At 34.5% G+C, this 20,051-nt stretch overlaps 2 protein-coding genes across 3 annotated transcripts; one reads left to right on the forward strand and one right to left on the reverse strand.

Moving 5' to 3' along the window:
* Positions 1-4,167: 4,167 nt before the first annotated feature.
* Positions 4,168-7,497, forward strand: LOC145011191 (casein kinase 1-like protein 10). 2 transcript variants are annotated; one of them, XM_078969850.1, is made up of 14 exons: positions 4,168-4,387; positions 4,492-4,532; positions 4,613-4,682; positions 4,780-4,928; positions 5,013-5,108; positions 5,662-5,732; positions 5,905-5,966; positions 6,037-6,100; positions 6,183-6,267; positions 6,335-6,461; positions 6,549-6,622; positions 6,718-6,787; positions 6,907-7,004; positions 7,089-7,497. In XM_078969850.1, the coding sequence occupies exons 1-14, from the start codon at positions 4,312-4,314 to the stop codon at positions 7,317-7,319; spliced, it is 1,314 nt and encodes a 437-aa protein (XP_078825976.1). In that variant the 5' UTR covers positions 4,168-4,311; the 3' UTR covers positions 7,320-7,497. The 2 variants fall into 2 exon arrangements, with proteins under 2 accessions (XP_078825976.1, XP_078825977.1); XM_078969851.1 differs by having other exon boundaries at positions 7,092-7,497.
* A 60-nt stretch (positions 7,498-7,557) lies between these two features.
* VPS2.3 (vacuolar protein sorting-associated protein 2.3) lies at positions 7,558-10,342 on the reverse strand. Its single transcript, XM_078969852.1, has 11 exons — positions 10,169-10,342; positions 9,828-9,872; positions 9,319-9,353; positions 9,085-9,135; positions 8,849-8,953; positions 8,693-8,764; positions 8,489-8,560; positions 8,293-8,373; positions 7,988-8,023; positions 7,844-7,899; positions 7,558-7,752 (listed from the first exon to the last, which is right to left on the reverse strand). The coding sequence occupies exons 1-11, from the start codon at positions 10,200-10,202 to the stop codon at positions 7,704-7,706; spliced, it is 636 nt and encodes a 211-aa protein (XP_078825978.1). The 5' UTR covers positions 10,203-10,342; the 3' UTR covers positions 7,558-7,703.
* Positions 10,343-20,051: the final 9,709 nt, after the last annotated feature.

The raw sequence follows: 20,051 nt of genomic DNA on the forward strand, positions 1-20,051 counted from the left end.
AATTGAAAAAAAAAATTGCAAACATTTGTTTATAGGAAAAATGACACTGTAGCACATTAAAGGTTCATCAATTATCTGATTTGGTCACTAAAGTATTTTTCTTGCGCAATAGACCATTAAACTCGTTATTAACCTGTTAATTAAACCATTTTTCTCAACTTTAAAAGGTTTCCAGGTAACAATGCTGATATGTCATTAATAATCATTTTGTCTTTATTTTTTGGTAGCCACATCTGATAATCCACGTTAGCCTTATTATTATTTTTTAGGAAGCACCTTCCACCTCTTACTCCTAACCACCATCACTACCAGAATCATCAGTTGCCCATCCTATCTCCACCTCTCAGCACCACCACTGTTCATCTTCCTCCAACGAACACACCAAAATGAACACCAAATCACAAAAAAACCAGAACAACAAGAATGACGATAAAATCCAAGTGAAATCAATGAATGGGTTATTTATCTCAATTATTTTTCTCTATAAAAAGGAATTTTTTTTATCAGTTTTGCTAAGCTTCTTGAAAATCTACACTCAAAATCAAGAAACACACTACTTACCTAACGCAAGGTGTGACGTTGATGCTCTAAGTAGATCAAACCTAAACCATTGGCATCGAGATAGATTAGTTTTGAGTAAAAGATTCAAAATTTTCGACAACTCATGGCTTTTCTCAGTTGGGAGCAATGAGTTTTGAATGATCGAGCTCCCAATCTTGCCTTTCCCCATTAATGTTCGTATCAATCCTCTACCTAGAAGTTCTATTATTTTCTTGTTGAAACTTCTTCCTCTTATGATGATGGTGGTAGCCGAAGAGGTGGTGTGGTTTAGATGTTTATGTAAATGTTCATCTAAGCTCTTGAGATAGATCTGGTATGTTCTCAGAAATCCATTTTTATGTGATCGTGTCCTTCCATTTCCCTGTCTAAGAAACACTAATTATTGTTGAAAATAATGAACAAATCTCTTTGAAAACAAAGGTTGGAATAACAACCGCTTTTAGGGCTAATTTTGCTATTCGATGAAGGGGTTCTTGGAGTCCCTGACGTCGACCTGTTCTGACAAAATAGATGGTGAAATCGCCGATGGTGAAGCAATCGACGGTGGGAAAAAGAACCTAATCTGATGATTTGTAAGCTCCATATCAATGGCAAACACGTCTCCTCCATTGAAGTCGTCAACCTAATCCAACAAATCAGAATTGAAATTAGAAAATTGGGAAAAAGAACCTAGAACCAAGAAATCATAAACTATAAGCAAATCATAATCAGAAACCAACAAATATCGGAACCCACTTGCAAGTGTAAGAAGGATGCGTGAAGAAGAAGCATAAGAGGAGGAGGCAAGAAGAAGAAAGTAACGTCCTATATATCAAGGTTAAAAAAAATAATTATAAATATAAATATCAAAACATATTATTTATTGTCTATGTGGATTATATGATGTGCTCCCAAAATATAAAAATAAATTAATTATAACTACCATGTCAGCCTTATTACCGGCTAACCTAATAAATTAGAGCATAATGACTTAATTAACAAGTCAAATACGGGTTTAGTAGTCTATTGTGCAAAAAATAACTTTAGTAACCAAATCGGATAAATGACAAAACTTTAATGTGCTAGAGTGTCATTATCCATTGTTTATAATGAACCTAAAATACGCAATATGGTAAATCCATATATTTTTGCCAAAAAGCTTTTATCTCATTTTTCCCTTTTCAAAATGATATAAATATCAAAGATTAAAAAACATAACATGTTATTTAATCTTTTTTTTTATTAAAATATTAATATCGTTATTTTTTCAAAATATAAAATAGTTTTAAAAAAAATCATATGAGGATAATTTGTATAACATATAAGAAAGATAAGAATAAATTAGTTAATTTCTAAAAAAATATTTTTAAGATGTTAACCATTTAAATGAATTTATAACAATAGCTTTTTTCAATAAAAGTCAATGGAAATACGAGGTTATATTGATAATATAGATTTTAGGTTTATACTCAAATATTTTTATTTATTATGCATCGAATTAAATGTTATCTACAATAAAGGACAACATACCTAACAATGTCTTTGTTATTTTTTATTTTGTTTTGTTATTTTTTATTTTTGTAATTTAATTATTATGAATCAAAATATATAATAAAATAATTAAAGTTTGATATTTTTTTATTGTAAGTATTTTAATATGATATAGATGGTTAAAGTGGTATATATATATATATATATATATATATATATATATATATATATATATATATATATATATATATATATATATATATATATATATATATATGGGTAAAGTGAATATACCTAACAACCTTATATAAGCTTAGGTACCTAACCTCATTAAACTAGGTCATTTTACATTAAATTTTCATTGCAATCATGCAAAGTTCTTAAACTTTATCCATAAACATGATTTAGTTCAAAAAAATTTGGAAATTCATCATTATATTTCTCCTACATCATTTCATTTGTAGCGGTAGGATATGAAGCCTATCAGGCGGTATTCAATACAAATACGTGATGTGAAAGAAAGATATTGGTGAAAATTCACAGATTTTGGAAGTAATAAAGTTATGGGGTTGAAGTTTAAGAACCTTAGGCAATTACAATGTAAATATGATACAAACCGATGTAGTTTTATGGAGTTAGGTACCTAAGCTTATATAAGGTTGTTAGGTATATTCACTTTTCCCTATATATATATATATATATATATATATATATATATATATATATATATATATATATATATATATATATATATATATATATATATATATATATATATATGTTCAGGTTCATTTGAGACCATTCTAATTTTGTGAGACCGTGAGACCAAATCTAAAAATAATTTTAAAATGCAAAATAAATGGAAAAATCCAAAAATTCTTTTTTTAAATATTATTTTCGGAACTTGAATTAACTAAAAAAAATATAAAAAAATAAAAAAAATTCCGTTTTTTTTTTTGAAAAATACGTGAAATATTCTAAATAGAATATTACACTGACATATTCTAAAAAATAATTTTAAAATGCAAAATAAATGGAAGAATCTAAAAATTCTTTTTTTAAATTTTATTTTCGGAACTTGAATTAACTAAAAAAAAATTAAAAATAAAAAAAAAATCTATTTTTTTTGAAAAATACGTGAAATATTTTAAATAGAATATTACACTGTACATATTGTAAAAATAATTTTAAAATGTAAAATAAATGGAAAAATCAAAAAATTCTTTTTTTAAATATTATTTTCGGAACATGAATTAACTTAAAAAAAATTAAAAAAAAATAAAAAAATGCATCTCACGGTCTCACAAAATATAGGTGGTCTCAAATGAACCTAACCCTCTATATATATATATATATATATATATATATATATATATATATATATATATATATATATATATATATATATATATATATATATATATATATATATATATATATATATTCAAAGTTTGATGAACACATAATTTTAATAATTTTTTTACCAATGGCACTCCATTTGGATATATATTTATTATTATAACTTAAACCTGCTATAAAAAATTACAATATTTGATATAGGAAATTTATAGAACTTAAATGAGTTTTATAACATATTTTAGTTCAGTTAAACCACAAAAATAAATTTTCGATAAATAATTATTTATTACTCTAAAATATAAATAAATACAGAAAACGAAGAATAACGACACCTGCCTTCTCTCTTTGTTTTCTTCATTCTCACCTTCGCATATCCATCCTTCATTACATATCATATCCTCCTCTTCCATTTCTGTCTCTTTATCGGATTCTGTTTTCTAGCACAAATTCATCGCAATCCGTTCCTCGTTTTGTCATCCGGGGTTCACCGATCCTCGTTCACTCGCCCCCCTGCAATCAAATAAAGCGAAGGGTCAATCTGCATGCATATATCGATCAATGCGCTTCGATGATGTTTTTGAATTTTAGTCGGTGTTGAAGAATTGTGGTTCGTATTATTCTCAATTATGTTATTGTCAAGAGGCTGATGTTTTGCTTGTTGAAATTAGGGTTTGATGCGTTCCGTGAAAAGGGTTCTGATTTTTATCAGGATGCTTTGATTTTGTATAGTCTGTAGATACTGTACCGGAATCGATTGTTAATTTGGATCGTTTTTGGTAGAAATCGAGGGTCGATATGATTATTATCAAGTTGGGTTGAGTTTTTTTTACAAACCCTAGTCAAGGTGTAATTAGGTATATATAGATCCGAGTATAGTTTAGCAGTTCATGTTTACAGCTGGAGTTAATTGAAGCAATAATCATGGATCATATTGTTGGTGGAAAGTTTAAGCTTGGGAGGAAGATTGGGAGCGGATCATTTGGTGAGCTTTATTTAGGTATGTTCCAGATTCTCTGTTTTAAGCATCATTTTCAGGTATTATATCTGTGTTTTTAGTACTTTATATCCATTCATTTTCGTTCTTTGTTTGATGATATGCAGGTGTTAATATTCAAAGTGGGGAAGAAGTTGGCGTTAAACTGGTATTTGATTAATTATTAGCTTTGGATGTTATGATTACTTGATTAATCCATTAACAGGCCTGTTCTTGCTTCATTCCCAGGAACCCACGAAGACAAAACATCCTCAACTTCATTACGAATCAAAAGTATATATGCTTCTCCAGGGAGGAAGTGAGTCTTTCTCACTCAAATGCTCAATCTAATTGGGGTAAAAGTTAAATTCAAAATTTAGAAATAAAATGACAATTTGCTTATCTTGTTAATGAAGCGGGAGTACCTAGTCTTAAGTGGTTTGGAATTGAGGGTGAGTACAATATCATGGTGATTGACCTCCTTGGACCAAGTCTGGAAGATCTTTTCAACTATTGCAATAGGAAGTTTACCTTGAAGACTGTTCTAATGCTTGCAGATCAACTAGTAAGTGGTAGTGAATAGTAATTACCCATCTTTGTATTTTAAAAATCATTTCTCATTTATCTATGCAACTTACTTATAACACAGATTAATAGAGTTGAGTTCATGCATGCAAGGAGTTTTCTTCACCGTGACCTAAAGCCTGACAATTTTTTAATGGGCCTGGGCCGCAAAGCAAATCAGGTGATTGTCAAATTTGTCGATCTTTTGGGACACTGTATGCTTATCTTTATTGGTTTATTTATATGTAGAGTTTCAATGTTATTGAAAATTTTTGTCTTGGGGGCTGTTTCTTTTTTCCCCTCTTCATTCGCGAGTAAATTGGCTGAATCAATAATGATGTCTGTATGGATAAATTGTTGTCTATTTCTTTTCTAGACTGAATAAATCATTTTAACCTTACGGGTACATATAATTAGTATACTATTGATCAATGTTAACAATATCCGTCAGTTTTGATTGAGAGGAATTAGGAGGGATAAAAGAAGGGCAACTAGGCAAATGATTGATGATTGTCTTAATATATTTAACCATGTTTTTGGCTTATCCCAATAAGTCATTCCGTCCAGATGAAGTCAAAATGAAACAGCCATGTATAGCTGTCCGGATTAAGTGCTTAACCAATTAAGCTCATTAAGTAAAAAAGAAACAGCCACTTGATTTTAAGTTAAATAATTGTAGTATTTTTCTTGGTAAAAAAAAGTTGTAATAATGGTGCATGAATTTGTTATGGCAGGTGTATGTCATTGATTTTGGGCTTGCAAAAAAGTATAGGGATCTTCAAACTCATAGACACATACCTTACAGGTAAGTTAGCCTAGCTATCCTCAATTCAAGTTATATTGTTATTATTATTTTTGGTAATAACTCATGATTTGGGGGGTATTTTTGGTCATTGTTTTTGTTTATTTGCACCAGTTAATGTTATAATTTAAGGTATTTCCATTTATTATTATAAATTGTACGACTTGACTGATAGGGAAAACAAGAATCTGACTGGCACGGCTCGTTATGCTAGTGTCAACACACACCTTGGAGTTGGTAAGCCATCTGTCATTTATTTTTATTTTGAGGTAATAAATAAATATTAAATGCGTTTAAATTATTGTAGAACAAAGTAGGCGGGATGATTTGGAATCTCTTGGTTATGTTCTTATGTATTTCTTAAGAGGAAGGTATGCAGCAGTGTATATTTTTGTTTTATTTTAGTTTTAGCATCGATGATTTACATTACATGTATTTGTCTTTTTGCATTAGCCTTCCATGGCAGGGACTGAAAGCGGGAACCAAAAAGCAGAAATATGACAGGATAAGTGAAAAGAAGATGTTGACTCCAATAGAGGTAGGTATATATACATATTCTATTCTATAAATAAATAATTAAAAAACTTGATTATATGATTGAACAGGTGCTGTGCAAATCATATCCACCAGAGTTCACATCCTACTTTCATTATTGTCGATCATTGAGATTTGAAGACAAACCGGATTATTCATATTTGAAAAGGCTTTTCCGCGACTTGTTTATTCGTGAAGGTGAATACTGAATTACAAGACTAAACAAGCCTTGATATAGATATTTATGTAATTTTTAGTGATTGAGATTTGAGTTATTTTTTTCAGGCTATCAATTCGACTATGTATTCGATTGGACAATATTGAAGTATCCACAAATCGGAGCCAGCTCACGAGAACGAGTTAGTGGATTTTATTTTTGAAGACAACAGCAATAATACTAATACTAAATAAATAATAATACTCATCTTGTGTTGTTTTTGTTTTTGTCTTGCAGCCACAAACTGGGAATGCTGCTGGTGGTCAAAATGTTGGGACATCCGCGGAAAAAACAGGAAGACCCTCAGGTATCTATCTATCTATCTCACTTAAAAACTTTGCTTCCAAAAGAAAAGAGAAGGACGATTATGTCTTTTGCACATACCCACAATGCATGTGTATATATATATTACTTTTTGTGATGTAGGTGGACAAGATAGACTCCATGGTGACGCACCATACTCCAGAAGAAATCCGCCAGGTGGCACCCGCCTGGAACATTCCAGAACCAGGATTTCAGAAAACGTCTCTCTCTCTCTCTCTCTCTCTCTCTCTCTGATGTTTGTAGGTAGGGAGGTGACCTAATTTTTGGTATTTTTGATGTAACAGCAGCAAACTGATTCAGAGAAAGTGCGGTCCTCTCGAAACGGGAATTTGTCAAAACACCTAAGCAGCAGACCTGGTTCTTCAGCTGAAGCGACAGATGGCAGATCGAGCAGAGTGATTTCGAGTAGTGGGTCCCGTTTATCAACCACTCAAAGAGGAGCTCAACCCACTACTTCAAAGCCTGGCCGTGAAGATCCTCTTCGAAGCTTCGAGTTCCTCCAAATCAGGAAGTAATAATAACAGAGCCACAAAATAAAAACTAAAAAAAAAATTACTATAATAATTATATGTAAAAATGAGAGTTTGTGTTTTACACTGCAATGTTAATGTAAGGTGATATGACGAAACGTGGATAATATATATGTTGTTTGTTGTTTTCCATAATATATTTTGGTAATCGGTGTTCTGAAAATCTTTGTCAATTTGGTTGTAACGATATACACATCAAAACCTCAGCTAAAATGGATTGATCTTCAACACAATAAAAACAAAACATTGATTTAAGATGAATTGCGAGTAACATCAACATGAAAACATGGGAATATGATGGAACATGTACAGAAAAAAGGTGCGGGAAACTCTCCACTCCATTTGATGGTAATGGAGTGATATTTGATATTAACCTCGTAGGGCTGCCAATCTTTTCTCAAGCTCATCTATCCCGGAACTACATATATATATACAAACAAACAAGATCATAATCACTAAGATGAAGAAGTTATTAACAAAAAAAAAAAAAAGATTTAAATATTTTTTACCTGCTAGCATCCTCGGTATTTTTCCCAGCAATTCTTCCTTTGGGAGCTGAGGATAACTGCAAAAAATTCAACAAAAACTTAAATCATACCAAACATATTGTTGTTGATTAACAAGAGTACAATGTAATAATTATATCTACAAACCTGTGAAGCCACATCCACACCAATCTCATCTAGCACCTGCAATGTCAAACATTTATATATGAAAAGGTAAAAAAATAATGCTGGGTGAAAAATGTGGTGTTTTTTTTTTTATACTTCATGGACTTGATTCCATAAGCTATATATATGAGTGTTTCTTTCTAACCAGATGCAGAAAAACAATAAAAAAAATCACAAGAGGCCTTTCCCATTAAGCCCTAACTTTTTATAAATCTGCCCTCATCCAATTTTTTTAATTCAGACATCATTTATCCAAACAACACAGCACTATGCAACATAGAGTTTACCTGGTTGGTGAGATCATCAGTTTCATCCTCAGCTTCATCATCATCAAGAACATCATCTATCGCATCTGACATCATTTCAGTCTGCACAAAAGAAAAAAATTAGTATTAAGTTCCACTTTCCCTCACACCATGGAAAATAATGTTTTTTTTTTTTTTAATTTTATATTTTATATTGCAAGCGCATTCACTATCTTACAGTCATATCCATTTGTGCAGATTGCTTCTGGAAATCTTGCATCACTTTCATTTGCTTTGCAGGAGCCATTTCCTACAAACAACACATCCACATCATAAGTTATTCATCAATATACAGAGTATTTATTTATTCTATCACAATTTCATAAAGATGTTGAGGAAAACAGAAAATTATAAATAAAATATATGTTGCTGTATAACCAACCTTATTCATTGCTGCCATTGCCTTGGTAGCACCTTTCATCCCAACAGCCACAGAAGAATGCGCAGCTAATGCCTGGGAGAAGTTAAAACCATAGAAAGTCAATCATATGGTATAATTTATTTATGACCAAAAAAAAAATCCCATTTGAAAATTTACCTGTGTATGTGTTGCTATGCCCCTCATTTGAGCTCGACTACTTTGTAGGTTGGCTATTTGCTGTCTAAGCCTCACCAATTGGCGTGCTAAAATCTTTGTTGCTGCCTGCACAAACCAGATGTTAATGCACAAAAATTTCATCTTCATATAATCAACAAACTATATACTTATACTTATATATATGTATATGCTATCAGCTATGTGAGTTTAAACTTTAAAGTAAGCAACTAACGAACCTCATTTCCTGTTTTAGCAGTTCTCTTTATCTCAGCAACAAGCTTCTTTTCCTGCTCGAGTTATATGTATAAGATGCTAGCATTCTTTTTTAAAGGAACAAAGTGCTAGTATTTGGATACATGCAAGTTAAATATAATCAAATCCAATGTGGTAATTAAAGTATTTGCTGAGTCAAGATCAAGATTGCATTCATGTTTTATATATATTTCAGGGGTTTGAAGCTAAAAGTTTACCTCTAACTGCAATGCTGTGATTTCCCTCTCTATACCTGAATCACAGAAAACAGCCATATGCTTCAAAACTAGCATCATCTACCTTCCAAATGAATTACACTTTGAGTGGAAAATCAACATGCCATTTAGTTTGAAGATAGGATGGAAGAAAACCAGGTGTGGAACAAGATGGAAATGCTGGATTCTAATTAATAAGCATGCTCTTGTATCAATGTTGTAGCATGTTGTTATGTGATTTTTTAATCTCAGTGATGAGTAAAGCACTTGCATATATTAAATTATCAAATCTCCATCAGATATGATGACATGCTAGTCAATACAGCAACTTTCAGCAGCCCATACATACAAGATTGAGTATGGTCTAAACTCATATCAATGTAGGAAAAGAGCATGGAGATTACTGTTGATTGAATGATGATTATCAGATTACAAAGTACATACAATGTTGCAATTCAATAACTGCTTAAAACTTAATAGAGAAACTTAATAAACTATAAGTTAAAGCTTACCTCTAGTAGCATTGGACATCTCTCGTTTACTCTCTCGAAGTGCTTCTGGATCATATAAGAAAGAAAAACATATTAGCAAACGATTTAGAAGGAAACTATACTGCAATTAATACGACCAATAATGAATTTGGAAATAGGCAGTCAAAAACACCCCAAAAAAACTTATCATTAAAGTGATTAGACTTGTTCAAGCTTGAATCCGGCCACGAAAACGGAATTAATAAGTTTAAAAACATAATTTCCGAAATTAAACACGAATAGGTGAAGTAATTGAACTAAGAATCGTGTAAAGACAATCAATTTTAATCACAAAACAAAGAATTAGGGCACATACGACGAACCTTTAGGGGTGGGTTTCTTCTTGAATATGTTCATGATTGATTGATCACTGATCCGATTGAGAGAGTGGCGAACTGTACGCTAAGATCTTGATGATTGGTCGAATATATACGCAAATACCAATCGGATGATAAATCCAACCCAAAAATCCGGTTTTCCGATCAAGGGTTTGATAAGGGATCAATTTGGGAAAACGGAAAACCCCCAGAAAACCGTTTGTTTTTTCTTTTAATAGATAAGATGTTGGAAACCTCGTTGACCTTAATTGTTTTAGCAGTTGACATCAAATGCTTGGTATGCCAACACAAATTATGTCAAAAATAAATAAAAGGGGCACAATGAAAAACTCTAGGGTAACTATGGGAGCTGATGTATTTTAATATATTATATTACATAATTTTATAAAACATAATAATTTTATAAAACATAAATTGTTCTGGCGAATCATTTATATTTTCATATATATTGTTTTTTTTTTTTTTTTACTACATTCCCTTTTATTCATATCTATTTTTTTATTTTTTTTATTTGTCACATTCAATTTCAAGCTTTAAAGGATGAAGTCACACTTTTTTCCTTTTTGGGTTGGAGGAACAAGGATACCTCTAAAATCATAATTTCATATGATGAAAGATCCCAATTTTTGTATTTTTGAAAGATCCAAAAATTTTATACTTCACAATATTAGTACTCCAAAACATGCTATTGCATATTCATAAAAGCAATATTTTACATTGATAAAAGGATTACAAACTACTTGATACAAACCGTCTATTACAAAGTGTTATATATTACATAACTACTCAGGATATTGTAATTTATACAAACATAAACTGAAGTATAAAAGTACTATTACAAACTATTCTAAATCTTTCAACAATATGTGATCATACTAGTTACTTATCACCTGCAATTGTTAAACATTGATAGGGTAAGCGGTGACGCTTAGTAAATTCAATAATAGATGCAATATAACGTTATGTCATATATATATATATATATATATATATATATATATATATATATATATATATATATATACTTCAATGTGGCAAAAGCAAAGAGGAACAACAAGACATATGTGAAATCATGTGACAAACGTTCATATCAATCAAAGACTTTATTCAAAGATATACTTTTCAATGCTTGATATACATCAATAAAACTTTGGCCCAAATGGCATAGAAGACATGCAATTTCTGATTAACATATTGTTAGATTTTAAGCCTATAATCCTGTATAACCATTTGCCAATGTCATAGAATAGAAGTCATTCTCATACGGAGACATGCTCTACATGGCCAAATGCTATGTACCAGTACCAATGTGAATCTAAGTCCTTTCACTGATCACATGGTCAAAGGTATTACATTTGCTATAAACATAGCGAATAAAATAACACGGGAAAATAACTCAGAATAATAACACTGAAAAACACATAACACATAACATACAATTGTTCCTATATATTGAACTCACCTTAAGTTAACCGGAGGTTAAAATAGTAATTTGGGCAGCACTTCGGCTTTAAATATGACTTTCTATGTTGACAACCGGGAGCTTAATTGAAAACCGGGCTCTGCGAAGGTAGGGCTTCAAAACCGAAAAGATAAAATTTTCGGGCTTCTCGGGAGTTTCGGGACGTGTTTCGGGTGCTAAAATTGATATTGGGGCTTCGGGGAAAGTGAAAATATGGAAAAAGGGGTAAAAAGTGGCAATTTCTTAAAATTACCCGAGGAGGTTCACAACCTCCCTATTTATAGGCGAGAATGCGAGGGTCGGTCCGAGAAGAGGAGTCAACGAGAGGACACGAGGCAGCGAGGGAGAGAGACACGCGAGGGGGGCGGGGGAGGGCGAGTTAGTAGCAAAGGGGCACGCGACAACAGTAGGGCGAAGCAGGTGGCGCTGCGAGGCGAGGCCACGAGGCCGCTGCGAGGCTCGGACGCGAGGAGGCGTGGAGGAGCGAGCTTCGGATACGCATGCGAGATGCGTCGAAAGTTCATAGGTCTGCGCTTCGGTCGAATCATTAAGCGACACGCGCCGACTCCGGATTGGGCCACGTCTCGGATGATGTTGCTTCTTCGTGCGAGGTGACGTGGCCGGACACTATTCATGCGAGATTTCTCGAATTTTGAGCCCCGAACTTCTAAAATCTATAACTTTCGCATACGAGCTCCGTTTTGACGTTCTTTATATGCACGCGTAGCTAAAATTACGCTCTATAACTTTCGTTAAGACTTCGTCGGCTAATTTTGACTTTATTTTTAATATTGTTATTTTTAATAGACCGGGATAGTAAAATCTGTTAAAAATTCATAACTTATTCATCCGACATCTGTTTTCATCAGACTTTTTGCCGTTGTACTACCAATGACGATACCTTCGATTCTCGTTTACGATGTATCGGTCAAATATCGCTCGATCTAAAATTCGAGTTTTTAGTTGTCTACTGCTAAGTTGAAACTTCGAAAAATCATAACTTCCTCATACGAAGTCAGATTTTGGCGTTCTTTTTATCGAATTTCTCGGTTTAATGAATACTACGGATTTCATTTAGATTACTAAGGCTAAAAAGTATTTTATCAAAAACTCACTTTTTATGTCATTCGGCGCCGTGCCGGTTTTGTCGCGGATCTTCAGTTGGTCATAACTTCTTCGTTATAACTCGGATTTCGACGAGGTTTTCGCCTACAATTTTCTAACGAGATTATTTACAACTTTCAATAATAAAATTTTACTTATTTCAAATTTTATATTTTCGCTAAATTTCACTATTTGGCTTTTAATTGGAATCTCATAAGACTTCTAATATTTTCTGAGTGATTTTAAACATAGTTTTACTTCATTTCTAATAAAACCATCTGTTATAACTCAACACTCAATTTCACATAGTGATAGCTTCATTTTATTTACTTATTTTTATAGTTTATTTTAGTACATTTCATTCGCATTTTAGTTAACTTTCATGCATATTTTCCCTTTTGTTATTTTTATGACCATTTCGGGGTACTTTCTAGTTTCTTGAGCATTATTGCAGATTTTCTTGGAAACTAGCGGGGCGGCACTCTTGTGAGGCGATTGGGCTTGAAGGGAATTGGAGATTTCATGCTTGATGGCTATGAAGGTGATTCATGGGGTGGACTTGTCAATTGCTTGAAGGCTTGGAAGAATTGAGCTTTAAAATTGAAAGATGCGGGGGAACATTCAAGCGTATGAAAATTATTAATCGGGCGAGTTCATGAGCTTTGGAGGATTTGGAGAGGTCAAATTGGGCTTTAAATGAAGAAAAAACTTGAAGAAAATGGGCTAGGAGGTGATTGGATTCGATCTGGGCTAGTGGGATATGCTTTAGAGGCCCAAAATCTCAAAGAAGCCCATGTCAGGCACCACCCGCGCAACCCACCCGCGCAGCAGCATGCGGGTCGCGCAAGGCCCTGCAGGGGCAATTTCGGGAATTCTTCTTTTGAGCTATTTGAGGAAGGTTGGTGCCCATCTTTTGCACACTCTTGGACATCCGATTTTTGAAGATTCTCTCTGGAGTTTTGGAGACTTTTGAAGGCCAAGAACCCTTGAAGAACATCATATTTTTACCTCTTGATTCTTGCTTAATGTTTGGTACAAATTTCTCTAACTTTGTTTCTTTGTGTTTAGCCATGCTTGGCTAAACTAATCTTGGTTGACTTAAAGTTTTCTCACTTTGACTTTTGATGAATGTTGAAGAATCCATGAACATGTTCTTGAATCTTTATGGAAATGTTTTGTGTTTTAACATCTTATCATTACTTGTATGTTTTAGTTCATGAGTTTAAATGTGTTTGTGGTGATTAGTTGGCTAATTTCTTGATTAACTAAAGGATCCTCAAATTAGCAAGCAACAAATGATTTTTGTGTTGTTTTTACTTCACACAATCATAAAAACATTTCCTCCAACATGGTGGTGAAAGCATTTGACCCCTCTTGGATTTGGTGACTTTTTGGTTCTTAATGCTAGTTGACTTTCACTAATTACATGCTATTTGGAATTAGTGACTTTGACTAAGGAAATTGTTATGAGCTTCTCTAGCCATTTCAACAATTAAGAAAAGTCTAGGTAATCTCAAGCTTCTTGGATTACTATAGTCAAATTGAGGATTTAAAACAAGTATTGCACCATTGAATTCTAATGATATGTTCATCAAAAGTCAAAGTGAGAAAACTTTAAGTCAACCATCTTTCCCTTATTGATTTTACATCAAATTCTTATTTTTGTTGCAATTGTCTATTTAAATCATAGTTAATTCTAGTTAGCTTCAAGTATTTCAAAACACCAAAACCCCCCATTTTATTTTTATTGTTATTTTACAAGTATTTTTACAAAGAGATTTTTCATAGAGTTAGAAATTGAACCAATCTCCGTGGATTCGATCCCTTTACCACTATACACTATTTAGTGTGTAACATTTAGGGTTATTATTTGTGTTGGCCTCGACAACCACCACATAATATTTCACAATTTTATTCATTACGAAACACGATTTCAAAACGTGTATGTTACATATGATGAAGTACCAGTTTGATAGCTTCATTTTATTTACTTCTTTTTATAGTTTATTTTAGCATATTTCATTCATAATTTAGATAATTTCCATGCATATTTTCCTTTTTGTTATTTTATGACTATTTCGGGTACTCTCAAATCTTGTGAGCATAATTGCAGGTTTTCGAGTCTAGCGGAGCGGGAGTGTTCAGGACGTATAGGAGGCGATGAGATTTGGTAGACAAAAATGACGTTGGGCTTGATGGGTAGTGGAGATGATGCATGGAGTGATCTTGATGATTATTTGAAGACTTGGAGAGAAATAAACTTTAAATTTGCAAGATGCGGGGGAACATTCAAGCGTATGAAAATTATTAATCGGGCGAGTTCACGAGCTTTGGAGGATTTGGAGAGGTCAAATTGGGCTTTAAATGAAGAAAAACTTGAAGAAAATGGGCTAGGAGGTGATTGGATTCGATCTGGGCTAGTGGGATATGCTTTAGAGGCCCAAAATCTCAAAGAAGCCCATGTCAGGCACCACCCGCGCAACCCACCCGCGCAGCAGCACGCGGGTCGCGCAAGGCCCTGCAGGGGTAGTTTCGGAAATTCTTCTTTTGAGCTATTTGAGGAAGGTTGGTGCCCATCTTTTGCATACTCTTGAACATCCGATTTTTGGAGATTCTCTCTGGAGTTTTGAAGACTTTTGAAGGCCAAGAACCCTTGAAGAACATCATATTTTTACCTCTTGATTCTTGCTTAATGTTTGGTACAAATTTCTCTAACTTTGTTTCTTTGTGTTTAGCCATGCTTGGCTAAATTAATCTTGGTTGACTTTTGGTTAATCCTTTGAACTTTTGTTGAATGTTGAAGAATCCATGAACATGTTCTTGAATCTTTATGGAAATGTTTTGTGTTTTAACATCTTATCATTACTTGTATGTTTTAGTTCATGAGTTTAAATGTGTTTGTGGTGATTAGTTGGCTAATTTCTTGATTAAGTAAAGGATCCTCAAATTAGCAAGCAACAAATGATTTTTGTGTTGTTTTTGCTTCACACAATCATAAAAACATTTCCTCCAACATGGTGGTGAAAGCATTTGACCCCTCTTGGATTTGGTGACTTTTTGGTTCTTAATGCTAGTTGACTTTCACTAATTACATGCTATTTGGAATTAGTGACTTTGACTAAGGAAATTGTTATGAGCTTCTCTAGCCATTTCAACAATTAAGAAAAGTCTAGGTAATCTCAAGCTCCTTGGATTACTATAGCCAAATTGAGGATTTAAAACAAGTATTGCACCATTGAATTCTAATGATATGTTCATCAAAAGTCAAAGTGAGAAAACTTTAAGTCAACCATCTTTCCCTTATTGATTTTACATCAAATTCTTATTTTTGTTGCAATTGTCTATTTAAATCATAGTTAATTCTAGTTTGTTTCAAGTATTTCAAAACATCAAAACCCCCATTTTTAATTTATTGTCATATTCCAAGTATTTTACAAAGAGATTTTTCATAGAGTTATCAAATTGAACCAGTCTCCGTGGATTCGATCCCTTTACCACTATACACTATTTTAGTGTGTAATAATTAGGGTTATTATTTGTGTTGGCCTCGACAACCACCAAATTTTTGGCGCCGTTGCCGGGGATTGGTTTATTTTTAATCAATTTGTTTCTCTATGCCCAGATCTCAACGTACAGGTGACTTGATTTACAATCCAGAAATCGAAAAAGAAGCAAGGCGTTTGGCGAAGGAGAAGCGAATTGAACGTGGTCAAACTTCTAATCCTCACGGGGATCCGGAGGTCGAAACCGCTTCATTAAGCGACATAGAACCCGATTCTAGTCCCGACCTTCGCCAACAAATTCCCGAAACACCACCCCTACAACAAAATCCACCCATTATTGAACCAATTGAAATGGCGGACGGAGGAGAAGTTCCCGAAAGAACTTTGAGGCAAATGATGGAGACCGATGTTACACAAACTCCAACCGGTATCAATTACCCGGTTTTGGAAGGAGGCTCGGAGTTGAAGTCAAGTTTAGTCCATCACCTACCGACTTTCCATGGATTGGAGAATGAAGATCCTCATAAGCATTTGAAGATGTTCCACATTATTTGCACTAGCATGAAGCCACAAGGGTCAACCGATGACCAAATCAAGCTAAGGGCATTCCCCTTTTCATTGGCCGATAGAGCAAAAGATTGGTTATTCTATCTTCCACCAGGGTCGATCAACTCATGGACCGACATGGCAAGAGCTTTCCTCGACAAGTTTTATCCCGCCTCAAGAGTCTCAAGTCTTCGAAATGAGATTTGTGGAATCCGCCAAGGTCAAAATGAGACTTTCCATGATTATTGGGAGAGGTTCAACAACTTGTGCTATAGTTGCCCACAACACCAAATTCCGGAACAACTCCTCATTCAAAACTTCTATGAGGGATTGTTGCCAATGGAGAGAAGACTAGTTGATGCCTCAAGTGGTGGAGATGTCTTTAGTAAAACCCCACAACAAACAAGACAACTTTTCAACACCATAGCCGCAAATTCACAACATTTTGGCCCTCGCCAAGACATGAAGAGAGACACACAACATAAAGTTAATGAAGTGGGAACATCGAATCTTGAGTCTCAAATAAAAGATCTAACATCCGTCGTCCAAAAGCTAACCATGGGACAAACTCCACAAGTAATGGTTTGTGGAATATGCGCAACCATGGGAGATCCTACGGATATGTGTCCCATCCTTCAAGAAGATGCGGAGCATGTGAATGCCACGGGAGAATTCCAAAACTACCACAACAAACCATCCGGGTACCAAAATGCATATAATTCAAGTTGGAAGCCAAATCCCAACGGAAGCTACAACCCAAGACCATTGCCTCACAATGCATTGGTTAGACCGTCTTATCCACCACCACAACCTCAATACCAACATCAACAACCACACTATCAATCCAAACCGCACCCTCCACATCATCATCAACAATCTCCTCAATCTCAACCAAGTAGCTCCGGAATGTCTCTTGAAGACATTGTCAAATCTCTAGCCGCTAGTACCCAACAATTCCAAAAAGAGACAAGGACTAGTATCTCCAACCTTGAAGCACAAATGGGAGATATAGTTACATCTATAAGCAAGTTGGAATCTCGTGGTAAACTCCCTTCTCAAACCGAAAAGAACCCAAATGTCAATGTGGTGACCTTGAGAAGTGGCAAGCAAGCCGGAGAAAGTAGTTCAAAGAAGAAGCCAAGGGAAGAAGAAGAAGAAATAGAGATCATTCCCATTGAAGAACCTACAGTCAAGAACGATGCACCAACCGGAGTTCCAAAGAAGTCCATCCCTCTAGTAACACCAATAGCCACTCGACCACCGTTCCCCTCTCGACTTGCAACTTCAAAGAAGAATATGGAGGAGAAAGAGATTTTGGACACCTTCCGAAAGGTGGAAGTAAACATCCCTCTACTTGATGCAATCAAGCAAATCCCGAGATATGCAAAGTTATTGAAAGAACTTTGTACCAACAAGAGGAAGTTGAAGGGAAATGAGAAAATTTTGATGAATGAAAACGCATCCGCGGTTTTACAAAGGAAACTTCCACCCAAATGCAAAGATCCCGGAATGTTCACAGTTCCTTGCAAGATTGGAGATGTCACTTTTAGTAGTGCTATGCTTGATCTTGGTGCTTCTATCAATGTCATGCCCTATTCAGTGTATGAATCATTAAATGTCGGACCCTTAAGTGAAACCGGTGTCATAATCTCTCTTGCGGATAAATCAAGTGTCTTTCCTAGAGGTGTTTTAGAAGATGTCCTAGTGCAAGTGAACCAATTAGTCTTCCCGGCGGATTTCTATGTGATTGATCTAGATGAGCAAGTGTCTTCCAAATCGGCTCTAATCTTGCTTGGGAGACCGTTTTTGAAGACGGCTAGGATAAAAATCGATGTGTATGCGGGAAGCTTGACAATGGAGTTTGATGGTGAAACAATAAGTTTTAATATTTATGATGCCATGAGATATCCTAGTGATGTTTCATCTTTGTACTTTGTTGATGTTGTTGAGCCAATTACTCAAGAATTGTTTGAGTTATCTAACGGTGATATGTTGGAGATGATCTTAAGCAAAGGATTCGATTGTGGGAAGCTAGCCGAGCAATTAAAGCTTTATTCTTTGGATCCGGAAGTTGAGAAGTTGGTAAATAAAATGGAAATGAAAAAATCCACAAGATTAGATGTCAAGCAAATTGAATTGTCCCCAACTCATACAAAATTGTCTCCATCCCTTGTTCAACCACCCGAATTGGAATTAAAGGTCTTACCTCAACACTTGAAGTATGCCTACTTGGGAAAGAATGAAACTCTTCCGGTTATCATCTCAACTCATTTAACCGAATTTGAAGAAGAGCAACTCCTCAAGGTGTTGAAGGAGCATAAAGAAGCCATGGGTTGGACGATTGCAGATATCAAGGGTTTGAGCCCCTCCACTTGTATGCACAAGATCTTAATGGAGGATGAATGCAAGCCAAGTAGAGACGCGCAAAGAAGGCTAAATCCACCAATGATGGAAGTCGTGAAGAAAGAGATATTAAAGCTTCTTGATGCGGGGATGATCTATCCAATCTCGGATAGCAAGTGGGTGAGTCCGGTGTAAGTCGTTCCAAAGAAGACGGGAATCACGGTGGTCGAGAACAACAAAGGTATGATGGTTCCCACCCGTGTGCAAAACGGGTGGAGAGTATGCATTGACTACCGCAAACTCAATGCAAGCACACGAAAAGATCATTTCCCATTACCTTTCATTGATCAAATGTTAGAAAGGTTGGCCGGGAAATCCCATTATTGTTGTCTAGACGGGTACTCTGGTTTTCACCAAATCCCGGTGGCACCGGAGGACCAAGAAAAGACAACATTTACATGCCCATTTGGTACTTTTGCATACCGGAGAATGCCATTTGGATTGTGTAACGCCCTGGCCACTTTCCAACGTTGTATGGTTAGTATCTTTTCGGATTATGTTGAAAACATAATTGAGGTTTTTATGGATGATTTCACGGTACATGGCAACTCTTTTCAAGAATGTTTGACTAATCTCACAAAAATTTTAAAAAGATGCATTGAAACAAACTTGGTTTTGAATTTTGAGAAATGTCATTTCATGGTGAGTCAAGGTCTCATTTTGGGTCACATTGTGTCTAAAAAAGGAATTGAGGTAGATAAGGCAAAAATTGATGTTATTCAAAGCTTACCTTACCCGACTTGTGTTCGGGAAGTTCGTTCTTTTCTGGGCCATGCAGGTTTCTACCGAAGATTCATCAAGGATTTTTCAAAGATAACAAGACCAATGTGCCAACTCTTGCAAAAGGAGG

This window comes from Lactuca saligna, chromosome 8, assembly GCF_052625555.1.
Source record: "Lactuca saligna cultivar CGN05327 chromosome 8, ASM5262555v1, whole genome shotgun sequence".
NCBI classification, from domain to species: Eukaryota; Viridiplantae; Streptophyta; class Magnoliopsida; order Asterales; family Asteraceae; genus Lactuca; species Lactuca saligna.

Excerpts from the sequence above, each read along its gene's own strand:
- LOC145011191 (XM_078969850.1), top strand. The coding sequence starts at position 4,312 with ATGGATCATATTGTTGGTGGAAAGTTTAAGCTTGGGAGGAAGATTGGG. Across the intron at positions 5,109-5,661 it reads TGGGCCGCAAAGCAAATCAG|GTGTATGTCATTGATTTTGG; the intron begins GTGATTGTCAAA and ends TTGTTATGGCAG. Across the intron at positions 5,967-6,036 it reads CAACACACACCTTGGAGTTG|AACAAAGTAGGCGGGATGAT; the intron begins GTAAGCCATCTG and ends AAATTATTGTAG.
- VPS2.3 (XM_078969852.1), bottom strand. The coding sequence starts at position 10,202 with ATGAACATATTCAAGAAGAAACCCACCCCTAAAG. Across the intron at positions 9,354-9,827 it reads GATGTCCAATGCTACTAGAG|GTATAGAGAGGGAAATCACA; the intron begins GTAAGCTTTAAC and ends TCTGTGATTCAG. Across the intron at positions 8,024-8,292 it reads CTGATGATCTCACCAACCAG|GTGCTAGATGAGATTGGTGT; the intron begins GTAAACTCTATG and ends TTGACATTGCAG.